At 40.4% G+C, this 23,579-nt stretch overlaps 1 protein-coding gene across 2 annotated transcripts in view; it reads left to right on the top strand.

The window, feature by feature from the left end:
* Window positions 1–7,346: 7,346 nt before the first annotated feature.
* Window positions 7,347–23,579, top strand: part of ADAMTSL1 (ADAMTS like 1) — a 1,110,365-nt gene continuing 1,094,132 nt past the window's right edge. For both annotated transcript variants that reach the window (XM_069576633.1, XM_069576634.1), the window contains exon 1: window positions 7,347–7,811. In XM_069576633.1, the coding sequence (XP_069432734.1) occupies window positions 7,725–7,811 (87 nt within the window). In that variant the 5' untranslated portion in view covers window positions 7,347–7,724. The remainder of the gene's footprint in view (window positions 7,812–23,579) is intronic.

The following is a 23,579-nucleotide window of genomic DNA, read 5'->3' on the forward strand; positions in this document are numbered from 1 at the left end:
CCTCTAGTTAAACTGAGGATAACTTACTTCAAAAGAAAGAGGTCCATTTTCCTTTAGTTTAGACACTGATTTCAAGTTAAAAACAAAAGATGATTATAATAAGCAGAAACTCTTAATACCAAGTCATAGGCAATGGCTGAAAAGTGGAATGTTGCTTAGTACATCAGTGACATTACTTTGCTTTTGCTGTGTTTGCTAAGGTGCTCTTGTAAGACAAAAAAAATCCCCAGCACCTGGGACTTATTTTGGAGGTCTGTGACACCATCAAGGAACGTCAGACGCTGGGTTTGAAAGAAGTACTGTATTTCATTTACCAACTTTCTGGTATGCCCGGTGTGCATGGAAGTAAAGAGAACATGGACAGATACTGGGCTGATGTTGCAATGAAGCAAAATATACCAAAACACACAGATGGCTTGCATTTTTTAAAAGGCATTCTTTTATATATAGGGCAAACTCCTATAACAAAATGTTGAGTTGGTTGACTTGACAACTACCTACTAAACCACTGGGGGTTTCCCTGGTGTCTCAGATAGCAAAGAATCTGCCTGCAGTGTGGGAGACCCAGGTTCTATCTCCGGGTCAGGAAGATCCCCTGGAGAAGGGAATGGTAACCCAGTATTCTTGCCTGGAGACTTCTTGCCTGGACAGACGAACCTGGCAGGTTACAGTTCATGGGGTTGCAAAGAGTTGGACACGACTGAGTGAGTAACGCAACACATACTAACCACTGGTACTTTCTATATGATAGTGGAAGTTGCATCTCAAAGCGTGCTGTGTCAGGACTTCAGAGAAATAAGGATTCTGCTCATTGACATACTCTGACAGGGGCTTTGGGAAGCTAGTCATAAATGTAGAATCAGGGTATGTCCTTGCAGTTCCCACTCTGGGGTTTTAAAATAAGTGTTCAGTGCAGTTCATCAAACATTTATTGAGTGCCTGCTGTGTGGTAGGAATTAAGGATACAAAAATGACTGTGATAGGATATAATTCTTTCAAAGGGCTTAAGAAAAAAAATGGGAGAATAGATATTCGGGGGATGGAAATTTCTTTCATAAATGTATTTTGCAAGCTTTAATTATGAATTTTGACAGAACAAGGGTCACGTATTTTACGTATTTTCATAACGGCTTGTACAAAACAGAAACTGAATATCATTGTTGACAGACTAGCGGACTTACGGAAAAATTGTTGCCAAGTTCAGGTAAACAGTATCTGAATTCTCCAGAGAAGATGAATGGAATGAAAATGTGTGTTTCTAAATGCAACTTCTTGATTTCTTTATAATCTCTGCTGTCCTTTGCTGTGTTATTTGGACAAATCCTTCAACATGGAGAAAGAATGACAATTTTGTGAAAAGGCTATTATTATATAAGATTTTCTGTGTGATAAAACCACACCCAATGGGCCTCACCCAGAGGAGCTTATATGTGTTATTAGACGCAGGAATGTTAAGTGTGTTAGATTCGGTCCCTGTTGGGCAGTCATATGACGCAAACGGTGACTCTGAAATGAAGCCATAATATATGGTTTAACCTCTTAACAGTTTGTGATGTCATTTTTTATGTGGTAAGAAAAACAAATGCTGTCACATTTTATATTTGAGACTCCGGCAAGCCAACATCAAGAGATTAAGTATGAGCATTACCAACACAGTATCATGAATGCAGTCATATGGATGCCAGAAAATCATTGGGACCACAAACACTCCCCAGTAACTCAGTGTTATAGAATGGAAAGATAAGTCTGCTGATAAGTTATAACCCTCATGAGACACTGCGTTTTTCCCTTAGAAGGAAGCAGAAATAATCTTAAATATGTCGATTTGCATGTTAATTCATCTAACTCTAGTTCCAGCTAATCTTTATGCCTATAATTTAAAAACACAGAAATAGAGTAGCCAAAATTTTTAAAAAAATCTGTGTGTTCATATAAAAGACAAAATTAGAACAGAGATGAAATTGGGGCAGAGTCAGTAAAACCGCTGCTTTCCAGTGTTTACTTTCTTGAAATATAGTTTTGAGTCATTTCTGTGAGATATAAACATACTACTTTATGTTTCCTATCATTTTTTTATTATGCACATAATTTAACAGTCTGTAATAGTTGAAGCCACATGTCTCTATGGACTGGAATATTGTTGAAACAGCTTCACTCAAGTGAGAAGACTTCTAGTATAATTCAGGTATGTATATTTTCCTAGAACCAAGTGTGCGACATTCAACTTGTCAAAAATGAACATTTTGCTTGACTGAACAGCTTTGCTCTGTGTTTTGCTTGTCTACCGAGGCAAATAAAGCCTGACAAGAAGAGCATTTCCAGCTAGTTAGAGACCAAGAGGGGAATGAGTGAGGATTTGAGCCAGTTATCAGAAAATTCCTTTCTTGGTGAATATTTTATAATGTACATGATATACTAACAAGAAATAATTTAGATAAATCTTAACTGCAGGTGACAGAAGGTGTGCCTCTTGATTCCTCCTGCTTCTAAGTATTTACTGAATTTGCTTTTATCATATGCTTTTTATTTTAAGAAGGTATATAATTTTTGTATTGTGGACTTTCTATATATATTGTTTATGTTATTTTATTTCTGTTTCCTCCTAATTGGGGAAACTTCAAGGTGATGATAAGGAACACAACTGGCTTGGTACCAAACTTCATTTTATTTTTTAAAAGCAGGAAGGGTTGTTGGAATGTTTTATTATCACTTCAAGAATTATATGGCTTGTGGATCTTTGTTTGGAGTTTGCCTAAAAATTTATATAAAGAGGCATTCCATTTCGTTAGTGAATTTTGCCCACTCACTTAGTCAACTTGACTTTTTCTTTTCTGAGTACCTGCTATGTTTTTAGGACTTACATTGGTTCTAGGATAAAGGTGAATAGTATACAACCTTTGTCCTCAAGGACTTTCAGTTTGTGTCTCACTTGATGGCTAAGTTTCCAGGACAGCTGAAACTTAAATAATGAATAAACTAAAACTTAAATGATAAATAAACTGAAAGAGTGTATTCATTTATTAATTAAGTCAACAGATTTCAATTTTTGTCAGACATGATGTATTAGGAGCATTTGAACTGGATAAGCATTGGAATCACAGTGATGAACTGCTTAGAATTTACCACCTAATAGAAGGAAAGACACATTTTGGTCAACTGATCACATTAGTAAAAGTACAGTTATAAACCAGAATAAATTTTATATGAAGAAAAATAACACAGATACACGAGTGCATATAATTAAGGAATCCAGCCCAGACATGGGAGGGACTTGCAATGAGTTATACTGGAGAAGGAGACTGGGAGGGAAGGGTTAGGAATGAATGAAAGATACATTCCTAGGAGCAGCACACCAGTGTCTGAGGAACAGCCAAGAATGAAGGAATGATCCACATTCCTTTGGTTTCACAAGGACAAGTAGGATAGAGGACCAGTCGATGTTCATTGGACATAACCACATGAAAATAACTGGTGACTGGAGCAGGTTCCATTTTTCTAGAGTGATGGTGGTGAGTTCTGACTGGAATGGACTGATGATCAAATAGGGAGAAAACAAGAAAGGGCATAAATGGAACCCGCCAGAAGTACGGTTATGAAGCAAAGATCTCAGGTTGTTGAAGGAGAGTAATTCGTTTCTCTATTTATATATGGTAGAGGCTGGACCAAGTTTGAGTATTGGAAAGTTGGAGAGAGTGTACAGGGGGTTGCTGAACATACAGTGGAAAAGAGGGAACGTTTGTAGTGAGTTTCCTCGCTAGTTGAAGGTAAGGAGTGACTAGACCCAGAGCCCTGTGGAGGGACTGACTAAGAGAGGAAACGAGAGGATCTTGTGGGTATAAGTAGATTTGGTGGGAAAAGGTAAACTTGGAAGTTGTTCCCATTCAACTCATGCAGTTTTCTCCGTAAAGTTGGAGCTCTGCATTATCTGTAGAAAGGGAGGAGATAAAGGAGGAACTGAAGGTTTTGGGGAACGTTTGAAATAGTCATTGTAGGCAATGAAAGAGAAAAAGAGTGAATGGACCAGGAGGATTGATGGGCAATGCTGAGGGTCCGTTTGAGGTGGGTGAAGATGGTGCTCTGGTAACTAACATTTATTTGCTCTATTCTGTGGCTTTCCCCTGCAGTGCTGGGCTCCTGGAGGGCAGGACCAAGAAGCAAGGGTGTGTAGGGTATTGAAAGAGTGTTATTGAAATGATGGGCCCCAGGAGTGGGGTTAGGGGGAAGTATGCTCGATGAAAAGGTACAGAAGAAAAGACATGGATGAAGAAAGGATTGGGGCATAGTGAGGAGTCAGTGGAGTAGCAGTGCCCTGACATCAACAGGCAGACCCAGAGTCAAGCTTAGAATCAAGTCTTCTAATATTCCAGTAATGTTCCAATAAAATGATTCTTTAAGAGCTCTGACTTGTGATGCCAAAACACATCTGCTGCAAGCCTCCAATGAAAGGCCCTGTGGTCCAGAGCAGAGGCTCTGGAAGGACTAGGACTGGAGTGAGATGAAGAAGTATTAATGGTGGCTGGGGTCTTCTAATACTCCATGTGTATTCTAGTACCTGAAGAATGCGACATTTTTAGTTCCTGTGTTACACTGAGGTCATTAAGTTGTTAAGGAAAAACATCTGTTTTAAAGCATCCTCCCTATATTTTATGCAGTATCAAGGAAACCTGATCTTCAGCGGATACTGAGAATACTTTGTTCCATTTCATTCAGTTATTTCTTAAACTATCAATGTTTATGGATTGGAAAATAATCTAAGGACCTACAGATTTTTAAAAAACTTTTTATTTTGTTTTGGGGTATAGCCAACTAACAAACACTTGTGATAGTTTCAGGTGAACAGGGAAAGGATTTAGCCATATAGGTACATATATCCATTTTCCTCCAACTCCCCTCCCGTCCAGGCAGCCGCATAACACTGTGCAGAGTTGGTTATCCATTTTAAATATAGCAGTGTGTACATATCCATCCCAAACTCCCTATTCCTTCCCCTTGTAAGATTTTTTGAGCAGGAATCAGTCAACAGAATCAGGCTATCTGTTAACATTTGAGTCTGGGCTCAAGGATCTGGACTTGGACCTCTGGTATGGTGGTGCTCTAAGTGTATATACCATCTACTTAGGTTATATAGAACAAATAATGCTTTCCTTCTCTATCTGGCTTTCTGAACACACTTTGTTCTCCAGGAGCTGGAATGCATCTCCAGTAATGGAAGCCTTCATCATCTCATGTCTGGTTTAAGGCAGCATCTTCTTAGCTGGTCTCCCTCCTTTTGGACTTTCTACCACCTTTTTACCCTATACTTTACTGCCTTATTATTTAACTTTAAACCTCTGATCCTTCTGTTACCTCCTTGTTCAAGAAATAGAAGCTCACCCCTCCCTCACCACATTAAGATAGGAATAAATTCAGCTGCCTCTTAAGTGACTTGTGCAAAGCCTCACTCTAACAGGGGAGAAAGACAATAACCAAGCAAACTAACAGAGGATGCGCTACATGTAACCACTTTAGTCTCTTCACCCATTTAAAAATAAAAATGTGGCTATGGAACTAGATGGCCAAGCTCGTTGGGGTTTAGGTATGTAGTTGGTTAGTTCAGTAGCTCAGTCGTGTCTGACTCTGTGACCCCATGGACTGTAGCATACCAGGCCTCCCTGTCCATCACCAACTCCCGGAGTTTACTCAAACTCATGTCCATTGAGTCGGTGATGCCATCTCATCCTCTGTTGTCCCCTTCTCCTCCTGCCTTCAATCTTTCCCAGCAACAGGGTCTTTTCAAATGAGTCAGTTCTTCGCATGAGGTGGCCAAAGTATTGGAGGTTCAACTTTAGCATCAGTCCTTCCAATCAACATTCAGGACTGATCTCCTTTAGGATGGACTGGTTGGATCTCCTTGCTGTCCAAGGGATTCTCAAGAGTCTTCTTCAACACTACAGTTCAAAAGCATCAATTCTTCAGTGCTCAGCTTTCTTTATAGTCCAATTCTCACATCCATACATGACTCTTTATCAATTCAAGTTGAAAACCTGGCCCCAAATTCCTTTTAAAAATTTTCTAAAGATTTGGGCCTTCCAGCTCTGACTTTCTGGGATTCTAAACTCAAATGAAAAATTTTTTCTACTTCTTATTTTTTTTTATTTTGCGCCTTGGGTACTCAAATATACACATAACTAGCTCCTTTACCATATACAAGAACAAACTCCCACTATTCTGGGCACAAATGCTCCTGCTGGCACATGTAACATTCACTTCCTATGGGCACTTCTGCCTGGAGGACTGTGCCTCTCATTGTCTGCGGTCTGTGTCTGGTCTGTTTAGGCAACTAACATGGGCGAGATCTGAATCTTCCAGATCACTGATGAGCTACAATGTTTAAGCACAGTGCTTGGCTTTTGGAGTATGTGGACTGATGAATAGTTGCTGAGGAGTATGGCCCCATCGACATCTTATGCAGGGTTCATCCCAATGGGCACACGTGGGAACTTCAGAGAAGTTATTTCACCAGCACTGGGCTGAATCCTCTTATCATACGGAGTTCACTGAAGTGGGGCCAGCCCTCCGCCTCTGCTAGCTCACTGCCAAGGTTTGAGAGGGGTGGAGTGGCCTGGAAGATGGTTAGAAGAAGGGTGGGGGACTTGATTTCTTATAAAGATGCTTTGGAAGGCTGGCCCTGGAGCCTCAGGTTTTCAGGAATAGATGAGCCTGGGTCTCAGTGGCAAAGAACTTCAAAAAGGCAAGACCTTTGTTTTTTGCTGGAAGAAAGCTTGGAAGCCTCGAGTCTTTAAGAGTGCTGCCCACACTGGAGAAGGGGGGGTCCTGGCTTGCCCCTCAGAAATCCATCCATACAAGAAGATAGCAAGCAAATTCATTCTCACTCAACCCGTTTCTTGGGCTCCCTATGTGTAATGCCGGCTCCTGAGTCTCTGTGTCCCTACCTAGGTGTCGGGGACCCCAGACCCAGGATGCCAAACAAATTAACTCCACGGGAGAATCTCTCTGCGCGCCCAGAGTTTGGTTCCCCAAATCATTGTGTGGGGTCTTGAGATTTAGAAACTCACCCCAGCCACCCCACACACAAACTCTTCCCCACTCCCTGAAGGTCTTGCGTGGTTCCCAGGGCGGTTGAAGCGCGCCGAGCTCCAGGGAAGGCGTACTGGCTCTCGGTCTCGTCCCGGGAAAGCGCCAGCATCCGGGGAAAGCCTTAGCTTCTCATCCCGCACGCTCCCAGGACGGGCAGGGAGGCATTCCCAACGTGAGCAAGGTGTGCCGCGCAAGACTCCCCCCGCCTTTAAAAAGAATAAATAAATAGAACCAGCGCCTAGCTCCGCTCGGGTTTCCCGAAACGCGCACAGCGGTCGCTGCCGGGGCGGCTGGGTGTCTGCGCTCCCCGCCTTCGTTGGGCTGACACAGGAGGGGAGGAGCAGGAGCCGGAGGGGGTGCTGGGGGTGGGGGGGAAGGGGGAGCGCGAACCATCCGGAGCCAAGACAAGCAGCACATTCACAAATAACGCCCCCACCCCCAGCGCACGCGCTCCCATTCAAAGCCGCCGGCTCCACGGCCGCAGGGAGGCTCGGAGCACGCGCGGCCGCCCCAGCTCAGCTCTGCCCCGCAGGCTCACATCCCGCGTCAGCCCGCCGACGCGGAGCCCCGGAGCCCACGCGGGACGCGGCTACCGCTTGCAGGGTGGGGGCTCGCCTAGGATTCCCCTCCCTCCACGCTGGGGGACCATGGCCCGGCTGGCTGCGCCCCAGCGCTCGGGGCTCCTGGCCCGCATCCTCGGAGGTACCTGGTGCCTGCTCTGCGTCGCCGGACAGGTAGGGCAGTTTGCGCGTCTTGTGTCCCCTCCCCCTCCTGATAACTTTCTCTTAGGCTGTGCCACTGCGGGAAGTGCTAAATAGCTCGGGGCGCGCTCGCTCTGGTCAGGGACTGTCCTAGGGTTGCGCTGCCACCCGAGCTGGGACAGGTGGCGCGGGGTTGGAGCTAAGGCGGCCCCTCGCCGCGATCCCGGAGCTGGCGGTATCAGCCCCTGAGCTGAGTCTCTGCCCAGCCTCCTGGGGCCGCGTCCCGGCTTCCCGCCACGCCCTGGTCCTGCCTCCAGCTGGGTAGAGTCGAGGCGAAGAGGTGGCGCCTGAGTCTGGGTGCGGCCCTGTCCCAGGGAGCCCGCGCCCCCGGCAACCCTTCTGGACAGTCAGTTCTTCAAGGAATCCCTTCTCTCTTTTCTGGCGGAGGCTGAGGCGGCTCTGGGAAGGCTCGGACGCTGGGACACTCCTCATTTCTGTCCTTTCTCGGGCCCAGTAAACTTCTGACATTGTCACCTTAGGGCCACCCGCGTCCGGTAGAGTTGGGGGCGGTTGTATGGTGTGTGGATGGCAGACCAGGTGGGCTCCATGACGCTCTGCAGTGGAGAATAGGTGGTCGTGGTGGCTGGTGCAGGGGGACTCGCCCTCGCCACACCCCCTTCACATACTCCCGGAGTTTTCTCCCAAGCCAGATGGGTTATAGGAACTGAGTTCTCTTGACCGGGTGGGCTCTGGCCCGAGGCAGAGCAGAAGAGCCCTGGAAGGGTGTCTAATTCACAGTTGGCTTGGCTCTGGTTTATTACAGCAAAGACCCTGGAGAGAGCTGCTTTGGGGAAGGGGGCGGGGGTCATTCATACCCCGTGATGCATGTGGTGTCCTTGGCTTTCAGGATTTCCAGAGTCAGGTAACTTTTGATTAAAACTCATGATTTAGGCAGTTTGTACATAATTTAGCCTACATAGATTTGCTTTTCACAGGATTACTTGGGTAATTCTGGGAAAATGCCCAAGTACTCTTGGCCGGAATTATCGCCAGATAGCCTCCCTTTCCTCTGTTTTGCTTATGGAGACTTGTCCAAATCGGGGGATTTCCTTCCTTTGCTTTTAGTTAACAGTTTCTGAAACTTGTTTTCAGATTTCTGTTTTAATGATCATTTTGATTGCATTGGTGGACTTTTAGAGGATGAGCAAGGACCAAGAATGAGGGCTAAGAAGGGCCCAGAGCCCAGTGGAACCTGACAGACAGAGACTAGGCTAAGAAGTGATAAAGATTTTCAACAGGGAACACCTGCTTAGATTGGAGCCCAGAAAAACCCTTGCAAAACCTTGTGTTAATTATGAGCCAGTTTTATTCCCCAAATGCCTTCCTCCAGGGGCAGGCCTTCTCAGAGGTGGCTGCATGTTAGGATTGCCTATGAGAGCTCTAGATACTCCTGGGGCCAGGCTCCCACCCTAGCTGAATTGCATCAAGGTCCTTGAGGGGTATATGATGATAAGGTGGAACACTGGGGCTTATAAAGCTCCCAAGTGATTACATTATGCAGCTGGGTTGAAAACCATGGTGTCAGAATGACCTGCCTTACAGTGACCTGTTCTAACAGAGTCATCAGCCCAAAAAGAAACTCAAGGGAGAACTGGAAAGAGGGCCTAATAGACATGCTAGGGGAGAGAGGGTTAACATGCAGCTTCCAGTCCTGGCTCTGTCCCTAACTAGATGTGTCATTTTAGTCAAGGCCCTTAACCTTCGATTTCTTTATCTGTAAAATGAGGGTGTTGGCCTGTGTTCTAGAAGGAACTGCTAGCTCTAGCATCACCAGGCAGGTTGGCATCTAACCCAGTTCGAGACTGAACACCTTGTGTCTTACTTTAAAATAATCATAAGGGTAGAAATCCTGCCTTATCCTTGATACTTTGGTAAACTATCTGGTAATATTTGAAACCAGCAAAGATGCTAAAGAAAATGCAAAGATGCATGAAGTAGTTTCTTAGACTTGTGTATTTGTTGTTGGTTTTTAAAAATATACTTCAACAGACTGCCTATATATATATATATTCACACACACATATATACATGCATTTTAAACACTGGGCTTGTTTAGACCTATTTCCAGTCGTTTGGTGCCCTCTTGACATTTAGGACAAACTGATTTTCCCAGTGTTACACACCTGTTCCTCCTTGCTTTTCTTCTCAACCAACTTTCTTCTGGGTGAAGATGATGAAAGCAGATTTGAGCCGTGTGTGTGTGTGTGTTGGAAGTGGTTTACTGCTTAATTTCAAATGACTTTTTCTTGTTCTGCTTGGCAGGGCTGCTGTCCACATGTGAGAAGCCTGACTAAACTTGTCAGGGAAGGGATAGAAGAGGGTTTAAAGTGGTAGATGGGTTCTGTATTCTTATTGAATGCAGTACACTTTAGATATAATACTTAGGTGTTGGTCAGAAGCAGCTGATCTTGCAACACAATTTAACACTTCTTTTTTAAACTACATGAATTTTATACCTTATCAGTGAATTTAACAGACTGGAAACTTGAGGATACTTAGTATCAAATCAAGAAAAAATCAAACCAATAGCCAGTGCCAAAGGATTGGAACACTGTTTGGAATTTATATTATACATTCTTTAAATGTTTTTTTCTTCAGAACATAAAGGCATGACTACCAGACTTATCAAAACTCTTGTATATATTGCACCCATAGTTAAAGGAGGCTCTTTGCTTAAGAGGTTCTGGCTCCCTAAAACGAATTACACCTAAGTTATATTATCAAAGTCCAAAGAACAATTTTAATGCAAGTAAAAATTATTCAGAAATCTCACTGAATTTCTGCTTTCAGGGGTTATTCCTCTTTGATCCTGATTGAATTACCCTCCTAACTTGCAGTTCTTTCCCTGTGCAACTGGAAGGTAGCTCACTCTTTGGGTTCTTAAGAAACTGATTATTTTACTGATATCAATTTCACTTCATCAGCTGAACTCAAATTCATCCCATTGCCCAAACTGCTCCCAGGTAAGGAAGTACATAATTAACTGTTTTAACCACTAGAGGTTACCAACTACTTAATGATTTCTACAAGTCATCTGTAGCAACCACTGTAAAAATAAACAAGGTTGTTGGAGAGGATTGTGGCTAGATCAGCACAAATCCATTACTATTGCTTAAAAATGTCACTTAGTGGCAATTCATGTTCTTATGGTGGCATGCCAATGATAGCTTTTTCAAATACTAACATTGAATATTTTGACTTACCGTGGTATTCTAAATCCTACCGTTGTTAGGAATTTGGTAATGAGGTTAAAAACAGGATGGTTGGAAAGAATGTGTGTTTGCCGGCACCTGAGTTTCAGCTAAAGACCTCGAAGGAAACATTTTCTTTTCTCTTTTATTGTTCTCTTGTATATTCTTGCTCTTGTTTTATTTTTACTGTGATAATAATTTTCATGGTTAAAAAAATTACTAAGGGCTTATAAAGAAATATAGCAACTTCTTACCCTGTTTTTTCCCTAACCTTTCTCCTAACGTCAGATCCCATGTCCCAAAGGCAACATTATTTTCTTGTTTATTTGTTTTATAGTATTTTGAGTTATTTTTGACATACAGTAAGTTTCACATATTTACACTATACAGTTTAATAAATTTTAACATATATATACACACACCTGTGACACCATTACCTCAGAGTTTCCTCATTATCCCTTTTAAAATTTTATTTTAATTGGAGGCTAATTACTTTACAATATTGTAGTGCTTTTTTTTTTTTTTTTTTAGCCATACATCGACATGGATCAGCCATGGATATGCATGTGTTCCCCCCATCCTGAATCCCCCTTCCCACCTCCCTCCCCATCCCATGCCTCAGGGTCATCCCAGCACACCGGCCTTGAGCACCCTGTCTCATGCTTCGAACCTGGACTGGCGATCTGTTTCACATATGATAACATACATGTTTCAATGCTATTCTCTCAAATCATCCCACCCTTGCCTTCTCCCACGAGTCCAAAAGACTGTTCTATACATCTGTGTCTCTTTTGCTGTCTTGCATATAGGGTCATCATTACCATCTTTCTAAATGGTAATCCCTTCCTGCTACCCTTCCTCACACCCTAAATCACCATGCAAATGGTGATCTACTTTCTGTCACTGTAGTTTGCATTTTCTGGAATTTTATGTAAATAAAATCAGAGTAGATTACCACACCCCCCTCTCTTTTTTTCCCTGCCACTCTGCATGGTTTTGTTTGTTTTTTTTTTTTTTTTTTGAGATGATCCATGGAGAAGGGAATGGCAACCCACTCCAGTGTTCTTGCCTGGAGAATCCCAGGGACGGGGGAGCCTGGTGGGCGGTAGTCTATGGGGTCGCGAAGAGTCAAACACGACTGAGCGACTTCACTTTCACTTTTCACTTTCCTGTATTGGAGAAGGAAATGGCAACCTGCTCCAGTGTTCTTGCCTGGAGAATCCCAGGGACGGGGGAGTCTGGTGGGCTGCCATCTATGGGGTCACACGGAGTCCGACATGACTGAAGCGACTTAGCAGCAGCAGCAGCATGCTGTAGCATGTTCCCAATAACTCGTTTCTTTCTGTTTCTAAGTAGTGTTACATTATGTGGAAATATTATACTTTGTTGTCCATCAGCATTCACCTATTTATGGACTGTGTGTTTCCAGTTTTTGGTTTTACAAAGAAAGTTGCTATAAAGATATGTTTATATATCTTTGCATGGAGATATAGTTTTGTTTCAAAAGTGGGATGACTGAATCATTGGTTTCACTTTTTAAGAGAATGCCAGTTTTTCAGAAGGTTGCAATATGCCATTCCTCTGCATCCTTGCCAGTACCAGCTGAAGTCAGGCTTTGATTTTAGCCATGCAAATTGGTATACTAGTAGCTTGTTCTGGGTTCTAATGAGCAGTTGCCTAATGATTGATGACCTTGAGCATTTTTTTCATGGATTTATTTATGTAATGTTTTAGGCAAAATGTATATTCAGATATTTTGTCTATTTCTCATCGGGTTTTTTTCTCCTGTTATGAGAATTTTTTATGAATTTTGGCTATAGCTCCTTTATCATTTGCAAATGTTTTCTCCCAGGCTGTGGCTTGTCTTTTCATTTTCTTGATATGATATATTGATGGGCAGAAGTTTTTAATTTTGATGAAGTTAAATTTATTGTTTATTGATAAATTGTGGTTTTGCTTTTCTTAAGAAATAAGATCAAAAGATCACACAGGTTTTTTCCTTAAAAATTTTTATGTCTCACATTTAGGTTATGTGCAGTTTTGAATTTTGTATGTGGTGCAAGATATGGGTCAAAGTTCATTTTTTTACCCATGGATTTTCAGTTGTTTTAAAGCAAGATTTTTTAACTAGACTGTCCTTTGCTGAATTGCCTTTGCACCTTTGTTAAAAATCAGTTGTCTGTATACATGGGACTATTTTTCAGATTCTTTATTCTGTTCTGGTGAATTATATTTCTGTTGCTATGCTGGTACTCCATCGTTTTGAGTACTGTAGCTTCACAATAAATTTTGAACTGAGAAAGTGTGATTTCTCTGACTTTGTTCCGCATTTTCAAGGATGTTGATTTGGCTACCCTATATAAATTTTAAAGAGAGTTTACCAACTTTTTTTTTTTAATGCATTCAACAATTTGATTGGGAGTGTTTTAATCTATAGATCTATTTCGAATGACATAGTCTGTTGACAATGTTGAGTTTCATGATTCTTGAGCATGCTAAACCTCTATTTAGGTCTCTATTTCTCTAAACAATATGTGGTCATTTTTAGTGTAAAAATCTGACATATTTCTGTCAGATTTATTAAAAATATTTCATGTTTTTGATGTTCTTTTAGATGGCACTTTAAAAAATTTTTGCTTCTGATTTTTCCTTGTTAATTTATAAAAACAGTTGATTTTTGTGTATTGTTTTTATCTTCTGCAACTTCGCGTAGTGGTTGTAGCAGTTTTTTGGTATATTCAGATTTTCTACTCATATGATCATGTCATATGCAAATAAAAAGTTATTCTATCCCAGTTTGAATGTCTTTCATTTTGTTTTCCTGTTTAATAACATTGGCTAGCACCTCCAGTTCACAATTGAATAGAAGTGATATGAACAGATATCCTTGCTTACTCCCAGTCTTAAGGAATGATAATTCAATATTTCACCATAAAGTATGATGTTATCTGTAGATTTTTTAGAAAATATCTTTTATCAGAATTCATCTTATTCTTTGTTTACGCAGTTTTTCTTTTTTTTTTAATCAGAGATGAATGTTGGATTTCTATCAAGTGCTTTTTCTGAATATATTCTATATGACTTTTCCTTTTTAGTTTATTAATATAGTGAATTATGTCAATTGATTTTTGAGTGTTAAACCTATTTTGCACTCCTGGGATCAGCTTGATGTGGTAACAATATATTACCCTTTTTCTATATTGTTGGGTTTGATTTACCAAATTTTGATTATAACTTTTGTCTTTATGTCCATGTAGAATATTGTTCAGCAGTTTTATTTTCTTGCAATGTTATTATCTGTTTTTAGTATCAGGGTTGAAATACCCTTTTCTTTTTATGATCTGGAAGAAATTGTGTGTGGTTTCTTTCTTAATTGTTCTATAGAATTCATCGGAGAAACTATCTGGATTTGGAATTGGCTTAATGTGAAGATTTTTAACTTCAAATTTAAATTCTTAAGTAGATATAGGGCCATTCATGTTATCTATTCATATTCAATCTTGAGTTAGGTTTTGTAGTTTGTATCTTTCATGAATTTGTCTATTTTATTTCAGTTGAGTTTCTTGGCATAAAGTAGTTCATGATGCTCCTTTATTACGTTTTTAATATTAGAGTGTGGGGTGTCACCTCTTTCATTCCTGATACTGGTTATATATTTATTCTTTATCAGTCTGCTTGGAAGTGGTGGTGGTTTAGTTAATAAGTTGTGTCTGACTCTTTTTGACCCCATGGACTATAGCCCGCCAGGCTCTTCTGCCCATGGGATTTCTCAGACAAGAATACTCGAGTATCAATCTGCTTAGTGGCTTAAAAAATTTTATAGGTCTTGAAGAACCAGCTTTGATTTCATAGATTTCCTTCATTGTTCTGTTTTCTTAATAGAAAAATGTCAGATTTTTACACTAAAAATGACACATTCCATTTTCTGTCTTCTGCTATTTTGCATTTCATAAGTTTTATTTTTCTAGTTTCTTATGGTATCAAGGTGATGCTGAGGTCATTAATATAAGATCTTTTTTTTTTGTTTTCCAACAAAGATTTCTAGTAATAAAATTTTTTTTCCAGTGCTGTTTTAGTGGCATATCATAAATATGTTTTCATTTTTCTTCACTTCAAAATACTTTATTTCCCTTTGATTTCCTCTTTGAGCCATGGGTATTTTGAAATGAATTGTTTAGTTTCTAAATATCTGGAGATTTTCCAGATATGCTTCAATTATTTATGTTTAATTTAATTTCAGTGTATTCAGAGAACACACTTTATATAACTTGAATCATTTTAAGTTAATTGACATTTGTTTTATGGCCCAGAATATAGTCTGTCTTGGTAAATGTTCTATGTGTATTTGAAAAAAAATTAAACTTCCTACAAGTATGTTTCTTCTAAATTTTCCAGACTGGTCTAGTTATTGTTGGGTGAAATACTCTATAAATGTCTTTTAGGTCAAGTTGGTTGAAAATTTTATTAAAATATTCTACATCTTTACTGATATAGTATCAGTTATGAGTGAGATATATCATAGTCTCCATCTACCATTGTGGATTTGTCTGTTTATATCTCATTGTAGTTCTATCAGTTTTTGTTTTATTTGTCCTGAATCTCTGTTATATAAGCATTTAGAATTGTCTTTTTGGCAAATTTGACTCTTCCATCATTATTAAAAATGACCTTATCTATCCATGGTAATAGTCTGTGTCCTGAAATCAACTTTGCATTTGGTTATATTAATATTAGATAACCATTTTAATTCTTTGTGTTTTTAATATAGTGCCTTTGTTGTTATTGCAGCATTCCTTAATGTGATTTATTATATTCTATTAAATTTTCATTATGGTGTGATTTCCTAATTCTCTTTCTCATTCTCCTTTTATTATTTTTTCATGATATTTTATCACATTTTAAAGACCCAGTGGTCAGTATTACTATTTTGTAATAACTACAGTGTGCCAAATAGTATATTATTATTCTATCTTTTAATATACTTTCCTTAAAATAGCTTTGAGATATAATACATATATCATGCAATTCACCCCTCATAGTGTTTAATTCAATAATTTTTATTATGTTCACAGATCTGCGTACCATCACATAGTCAATTTTAGAAATTTTGGTCACCTAAAAAAACCCCAATAAACTTTGTGCTCTTTAGCTTACTCGTACTCTCCACCATTCACCAATCCCAAACAACCATAATATATTTTCTTTCTCTGTAGATTTCCCTACTCTGGATTTTTGTGTGAATGCAGTTATGTAATGGAGTCGTGTAATATGTGAATTTGGAGGACTGGCTTCTTTCACTTAGCGTGTTTTCAAGGTTCTTCCAAGTTATAGCACGTATCAGTATTTCATTCCTTTTATAACTGAATAATATTTCACTGTATGGATATATAATATTTAGTTTATCCATTTGTCTCCAGAGGGACATTTGGGTTGTTTCACCTTTGGGCTTTTATGAATATCGCTACCATAAACATCCATGTGCAAGATTTTGTGCAAACATAAGTTTCATTTCCCTTGGGAAAATATTTTAGGCTTTGTGTACTATACTATCTCTGCCACAACCACTAAACTCTGCCCATTATAGCAGGAAAGCATGTGAATGTGCTAAGTCGATTCAGCTGTGTCTGACTCTTTGTAATCCTGTGGACTGTAGCCTGCCAGGCTCCTCTGTCCATGGGATTCTCCAGGCAAGAATACTGAAGTGGGTGGCCATACCCTCCACCAGGGGAATCTTTCCAACCCAGGGATTAAACCCGAGTCTCTTATGTCTCCTGCACTGAGGGGCAGATTCCTCACCACTAGTGCCTCCTGGGAAGCCCCATCAGGAAAGCAGTGATAGACAATACAGAAATGAGTTGTTCCAAGTAAATAATTGCAGTAAACTATTTACAAAAATGGGTGGTGTGCTAGATTTGGACCACAGGTCATTATATGCCAACCTCTGAACCACAGTTTCAAGATGCTGTGCCTTGGTGTAGATTATTTGAATTCAGTGTGCTAGGGTCTTCATGGAATTCAGTAGATCTACAGCCTTCAGACTGGGAAACATTTATTTTCACATGTCTTTGATAATTTTCTTGCCAGCCTTGTATATGTTTGCCTTTTTTTAAAAAAATTCCTTTCAGTTAATATTTTAGCCTCTTGGATTGACCATATATTTCTTAAAATCTCCTTGTCTTTATTTTTATCTTTTTATTATACTTTCTGAAAGATTTTCTCAGTTTTACTATCCAGCAGTCTTTGTTTGATAACATGAAACACACTCTTTCTAGTTATAGCCAAAACTTCAGTCCCATCTTTGGCAGCATCAGGTGCCTCCATGTCTGAAGCCTTTCTGAGCTTTTACAGGCCAAATGGTCTTGCTTCCTTCCCATCATTATATCCTGTTGCAGGCGCAGTTCTGTTAAGTCAGTTACAATTTCTCCACCAGCTTTCCATATTACAAAAATTTATTGGCATCTTTTGTCTGCTGTTGTGTCCTTTCCAGTTCTCTTGTCATCTTTATTTATTTACTGTTATTTTAGCAGACATTTGGGAGAGAATGGGGGAAAAAATAGTGTTCAACCTGCCATGTTTAACTGGAAGTTAGCACTATTTATTCTCTTTCATTATTTCTATTTTCCTGTCTTGATCCATTTCCAAATCCCATTAAAGATTGTTCTGGTTATTATGCTCACTTTTCAGTGACTCATATGTTTTGTTTCCCAGTGTAAGTAAAACTTTGGTCAGTATTAGAAAAAAGACACTAGGTTTGAGTTCCTAAGACAGAGCTTCTACTTCTGGGTTTACTGACCATCTCTGTACCTAGAGAGTCAGACTTTTTCCAGGGAACGGAATTCATGCTGACTGACTGCCTCTTAGTTGCCACACACAGGAATACGTACTCTCTCCATCCTCGTTTTTATATTTTAGTTTTCAGCCTTTCAATAACTGTATTTCACATTCTTTGCTTAAATAAATAGTCTAACCTATTTGCTCAGATACAGCACAGAAATATTTTATTGGTTTACAAATTTTGATGTTCATGTTTGGAAACAGTTTTATGAGAGAACATGGAGTTAACATGATGTAAAGATCTGGCCTTAAAATATCATATGTGGTATTAAAATTTATTCTCTAAGGTGCAATTGAGGCTCAGGGCTTTTGTAGTGAGGAAGGGAGATAAGGCAAATGAATGGGGAAGTAGTTTTGAATGGTTAGTATGTAATACCATATCAGTTTTAATATTTTGTACCAGGATGATCTCTATGTAGAGAATTAAGCATTTTTCTTTCTTTCTTTTAATTTTTTTTAAGGGGATAAGTGGGTGGTGCAGGAGCTACATATTTCTTTTCATTTCTACTCATGTCTATAGAATTATAAAACCAGAAGGGGCCTTAGAGATCCTTTAGTCTCTTGGTTTAGAAACTTCATTGTGCATAAGTCGGTTTGGTCTTCTGCACAGTTCCAAAGATCACTCAAATATTAAAGCTGTGCAACTGGAAGCTGAGAAACTTTACAAAAGTTTTGAAGTATAATTGCTTCACAATGTTGTGTTAGTTTCAGGTATACAGCAAAGTTATTTATACACACACAAGTGTGTGGGTGTTTGTGAAGAGTCTGCCTACAATGCAGGAGCTGAAAGAAACACAAGTTTGATCTCTGGGTTGGGAAGATCCCCTGGAAAAGTGCATAACAACCCTCTCCAGTATCTTTACCTAGAGAATCCCGTGGACAGAGGAACCTGGCGGGCTACAGTCCGTAGGGTTGGAAAGAGTCACTGAAGCTACTGAACACACACGTGGGACTAGAAACTGAGACATTTTGAAAAACCAATTCCTGGGTCTCACTCTTGGAGATTTGGATTCCACAGAAGAAGATGCGTCTGAGGAATGTGCCTTTGGTACAGATACCCCTTTCCCCTCGCCACGTATAGAGCAGCAGTCCCCAACCTTTTAGGCAGCAGGGACCAGTTTTGTGGAAGACAATGTTTTCAGGGGCCGAGGGGGGAGGGGTGGGATAGTTTCAAGATGACTGAAGCACATTACATCTATGTGCACTTTATTTCCGTTATTATTACATCAACTCCACCTCAGATCATCAGGCTTTAGTCCCAGAGGTTGGGGACCCCCTGGCACAGAGGATCCCCAGACGCAGTTTGACCAAAGACCACATTTCAGGAAACACTGGTCTGGTCTATCTTATTTATGGAGGAGAGAAGCAAGGTCTGAGGATGTTGAGCAACACGTCCCAGTCTGTTAGGGAGATGGGAGTGGACCACGCATTTCAGAACTCAGTTCAGTGATTTTTTTCCCACCAGAGCATACACTATTACTTTAGTGTCTAGTTACATCATGAACTAAAGATATGAACCACCAGCTTAAAGTGTCTTTGTTTGTTGTAACCTCCGTTTTTTTATAAATGGTTTTCAGATGTTTGGGAATAGCCTCAGCTGCAGCCGAACAATGATTGGGGGATGAAGTGAAGGGAAAACCCTCTGCCCTTCCACACATCCCCTTCAACACTACCCCCCCACATAACCTGCTGGAAACTGGCTTCTGTGTATTTTCTTCTCGAGTCACATGCCCCTGGAAGATTAACAGATACTTATTTAGAAAGCTGTCCAAAGCATTCAGGAACTTGACACTTGTTGAAAGGGAGAGGATGTGCTGCTGAACACCTTCTCGACCCAAGTGTGATGTAGCAACTGTTGCTCCGCTCTTGGAGGGGAGGAAGGAACTGTGTCATGGGCCTCTTCTTCAGGATGTCCCCCGCACCTCTACCACAATCCGGCCAAACAAAACAGGCACGTGCTCGCCGCTGAGTCGTGCACAGTCTGTGATGTCGTCTTACACATGGAGGAAAGATGTTTCCTTTTCTGCTTATATCTGGTACACTTAATGAAGAATGATCATTGTGAAGTTTCTTTCAGAAATCAGTTGCAGTGAAATAAAAGATTTTTACCATTAAAGAGTATCTATTGATTAAGCTGAAATTCAAATTCCCATATTCCCTTTTTACTTTTTTAACTCTACATTAGTCAGGATGGGTTAGATGAGGCTGTGGTAACAAACAATCATAGTGGCTTCACACATCTAAGCCATGCGTCTCCTGCGGGTTGTCAGGAGGGCATGGCCCATCGTGTGCGCTGAGGAATCCATGCTGACTGCAGCTCCGTCTTGCGCTTCCATAGCTGTCAGGGCAGGGAAGGGCGAGTTCTGCTCTGCCTTGCTCTGACAATTAAATGCTTCCACTCAGTGACAGATGATTGTGTCTGCTCACGTTTTATTGGCCCAATCGAATTCAAGACAGTTGAAAATATAACCTAACGTTATCATGAATCCAGAATATTCTTTTTCTTGCTTTTGTTTCAGCCTCATTAGTTCTGCTAATGATTTTGGACTTCCGAGATGTGACCTAGATCTTTTAAGTTTTCTGCTTGTGTGTATATACGTGAACAAAGGGTCTTTGACATTACTGTAAAACCACTTAGAATTAACTTTGACTTCTCAAATTAAAAAATTATAATTGTTAAATATAATAAACTTTACATCTTAATGGTTAAATGTGAAGTATAGTTGTATTGAGTACATTTGCATCATTATATAACCACTGTACAGAACTCTCATCTTGCAAAACTGAGACTCTGTACCTGTTAAATAATGACTTCCCATTCCCCGCCCCCCCATCCCAGCAATACCATTCTATTTTCTGTCTCTATGAATTTAACCATTCTAGTTACCTCATATAAGTGGGATTATATGGTATTTATCTTTCTGTGATTTATTTCTCTTAGCATAAGGTCCACAAGTTTCATCCATGTTGTACCCTGTGGCAGACTTGCTTTCGTTTCTAAGGCTGGATAATACTCCATTTTGTGTTTTTAGCACATTTCGTCTTTCTGTACAACTGTCGACGAACACTTGAGCTTCTTCCACCTTTTGGCCTTTGTGGATAATGTTGCTGTGAACATTGGCATTTTATCTTGCTTTACGTGTGCTGCTTTTCCTATACAAAAGAGAGGCAACCTCTTCCTCTTCAGACTTCTAGTTCACCATTCGCCAGGGACAGGAAACATTTATTTGCATGTTGAACTAATAGGCTTACTTTGGGGATCTTCTGCCATTGGTTACAACAAAAGCTGAGCGATACTCCACTCTCCTCTTGCAAGTTCAACTGAATCAACAAAGCCAATGGATTCTGGTGTTTTGTCTTGGATGTAACCTGCAGATCTTAACATTTTTCTCAGAGAGGTGACAATATATGCCTAGCACGTTATTTTTCCTCTAAAGGTCATGGCAAACAGATCTGTTTCCGTGTGCTGTGGCTCTTTGAAGAACCTCAGTCCATTTTATTATCTAAGTCCTTTCCTCTCCCTCTCCAAGGCACCAATTTTTTATCCCCTCAGGAGGCATTATCACCTTTGGGTGACAGTGTATGCTTTAGACCAAGACTGCTGATTCTTCCTGGTCTTCAGGCCTGGCATGATGCATCTCCTACTGAACTCCCCTTCTCTCCCCCTGTCTGCCCCACCTCCCCTGGCTCACCCCATCTAGCCCCACAGGCTTCCTTTCTGTTCTTCAAGGGCATCAAACTTGTTCCTACTTTAGAGTCCTTTGCACAAGTTGTTCTCTTTGCTGAAGGGCTATTTCTTTATTTTTAATTAATTAGTTTCTGCTCACACATCTGTTCTCCACCTTAGATATCACTGCTCTGGAAGAATCTGTCCTCCAACTCTCTTGCTCCAGTCTATATTAGATCTTTGCTGTTGTTCTCTCACAGTGCTGAAATGATACATTTATTTGTAAGTTTATTATATGTCTGCCATCCCAATGTATTGTAAACTTGAGGTCAGAGACTGACTGGCTTTCCTCTGTATATATAACATTAAGCTCAGCATGTAGAATTGTTGAAAAAAGGGTTAATGAAGTGTTTTGTGAAAATACACAATGAAATAAAACTGCTCTGAACATGGTATTGCTTTTTTAAATGTATGTATGCATTTATGTTGTGTTCTGATCAAATTTAAAAAAAATATTGAAATGAATTATACATTGCTCATCGCAACAGCTTTATATATGTATACATATAGGAGGTATAGGAAATGCTAGCTGCTATAACATACATTAGGTGAGGAAACTATTGTTCCTATAACAATGAAATCCTGAAATATCAGTGTTTTGATAAAATAGTTTGTTTCTTATTCACATATGAGTCCAACTGGTAGGGCTGAAGTGGAGGCAGAGCTTCTGTTCCAAGCAGCCATTCAGGGACTCAGTTGATGGGGACTTGCTGTCCATAATGCATGGCTTCCAAGGTCACCTTGGTGTCTGTGTCTGGATGGGAGGGGTGGAGGAGAATGTTGAGAATTGCATGGGAGGTTTTCTTGGGGTAATCTTGGGAGTGGAATGCATCACTCCTGCCCACATCCATTTTTTGCATTCCTGACCAGACTCAAATCTCCAGTAGGGTTGCAATGCCTTTTATCCCCCGACATGAACCCAACCACATGGCTGCACATCCTAGGCAGGGAGGCTGGGAAGACAGCTCTGAACTCAGGAGGTAAACTGGTCTCCTCCATCATATCCTTGGAAAGTCATACATATGTGTAAAGTATAGTTGATATTTGGGTATACGTGGATTTATAAATCCCTTTCAGAAACTTGGGGGCCCTTGCCAAGTCCAAGATGCCGAGAGTGGGAATCACTAAAAACAGGAATATGTGAGCTTTATTTTAGGAGAGGGTTTTGTCTGCTTCATCATTTTCAAAATTGAAAGAGAGAAGGTGGACTGAAATCAGGGAAAATGGGCTCAAGTTAGAGAGGGGCTATATACACCTAACTGAACAAAACAATTTAAATAAGAACTAATCTTCCCAGGCTCTTCTGGTGTAGTTGTGTTCACGAGAGTGCAGACTGGCATCTTGTCAGCTGAATGAAAGCCCAGGTGGGGTTCTGGTTGGGCTGCTGGCAACGTTGTCATTAATAAAATGGAGCCTTTATTTATTTTTTTTAACCAAAGACCTGTTTTCAGTTCCCAGATCACCTGATAAGTCCTATTCTTTTGATGTCCTACAAATAAAAACTAGTTCTTGATCCCATGGGGCTACTAATCAAATAGTGTCTGTTTGTTAAAAGAAAAAAAAAAAAGACCTATTGCATGTCTGGTCCATAATACCACAAGGCAGTTGTAATTGATCTGCAAAGTCATGATAGTGTGCTTTTATCTGGGCCAGGGCTTACCTGGCCATCCTCCGGGTTTGCCATTCTTCCCTATGCCAGGGGGTGGGAGCAGAAATACAAGTCCGGGTGTTTCTTCTGTGCTGTTTATGTTTGTTCTTTCAATGCTTCTCCTTCACAGAAAGAGACTGAATTCAGAGCTCAGAGGGCTAGGTGGGTGGCTGTGTTAACTTCTGTTTCATTGTTATTGACCAGCTTTTGAGACTTGTGCCTTTTTTTCCCCCTTCACCATCCATCTAACTCTGTAACCTAGTGGTCCTTTTAGAAAAGTTGGGAGGTAAAAAACACAGCATTTGCAGACCGCCTCTCACCTCCAAATAGACAAAGGTTGT

The sequence above is a fragment of the Ovis canadensis genome, chromosome 2 (genome assembly GCF_042477335.2).
Source record: "Ovis canadensis isolate MfBH-ARS-UI-01 breed Bighorn chromosome 2, ARS-UI_OviCan_v2, whole genome shotgun sequence".
NCBI classification, from domain to species: domain Eukaryota; kingdom Metazoa; phylum Chordata; class Mammalia; order Artiodactyla; family Bovidae; genus Ovis; species Ovis canadensis.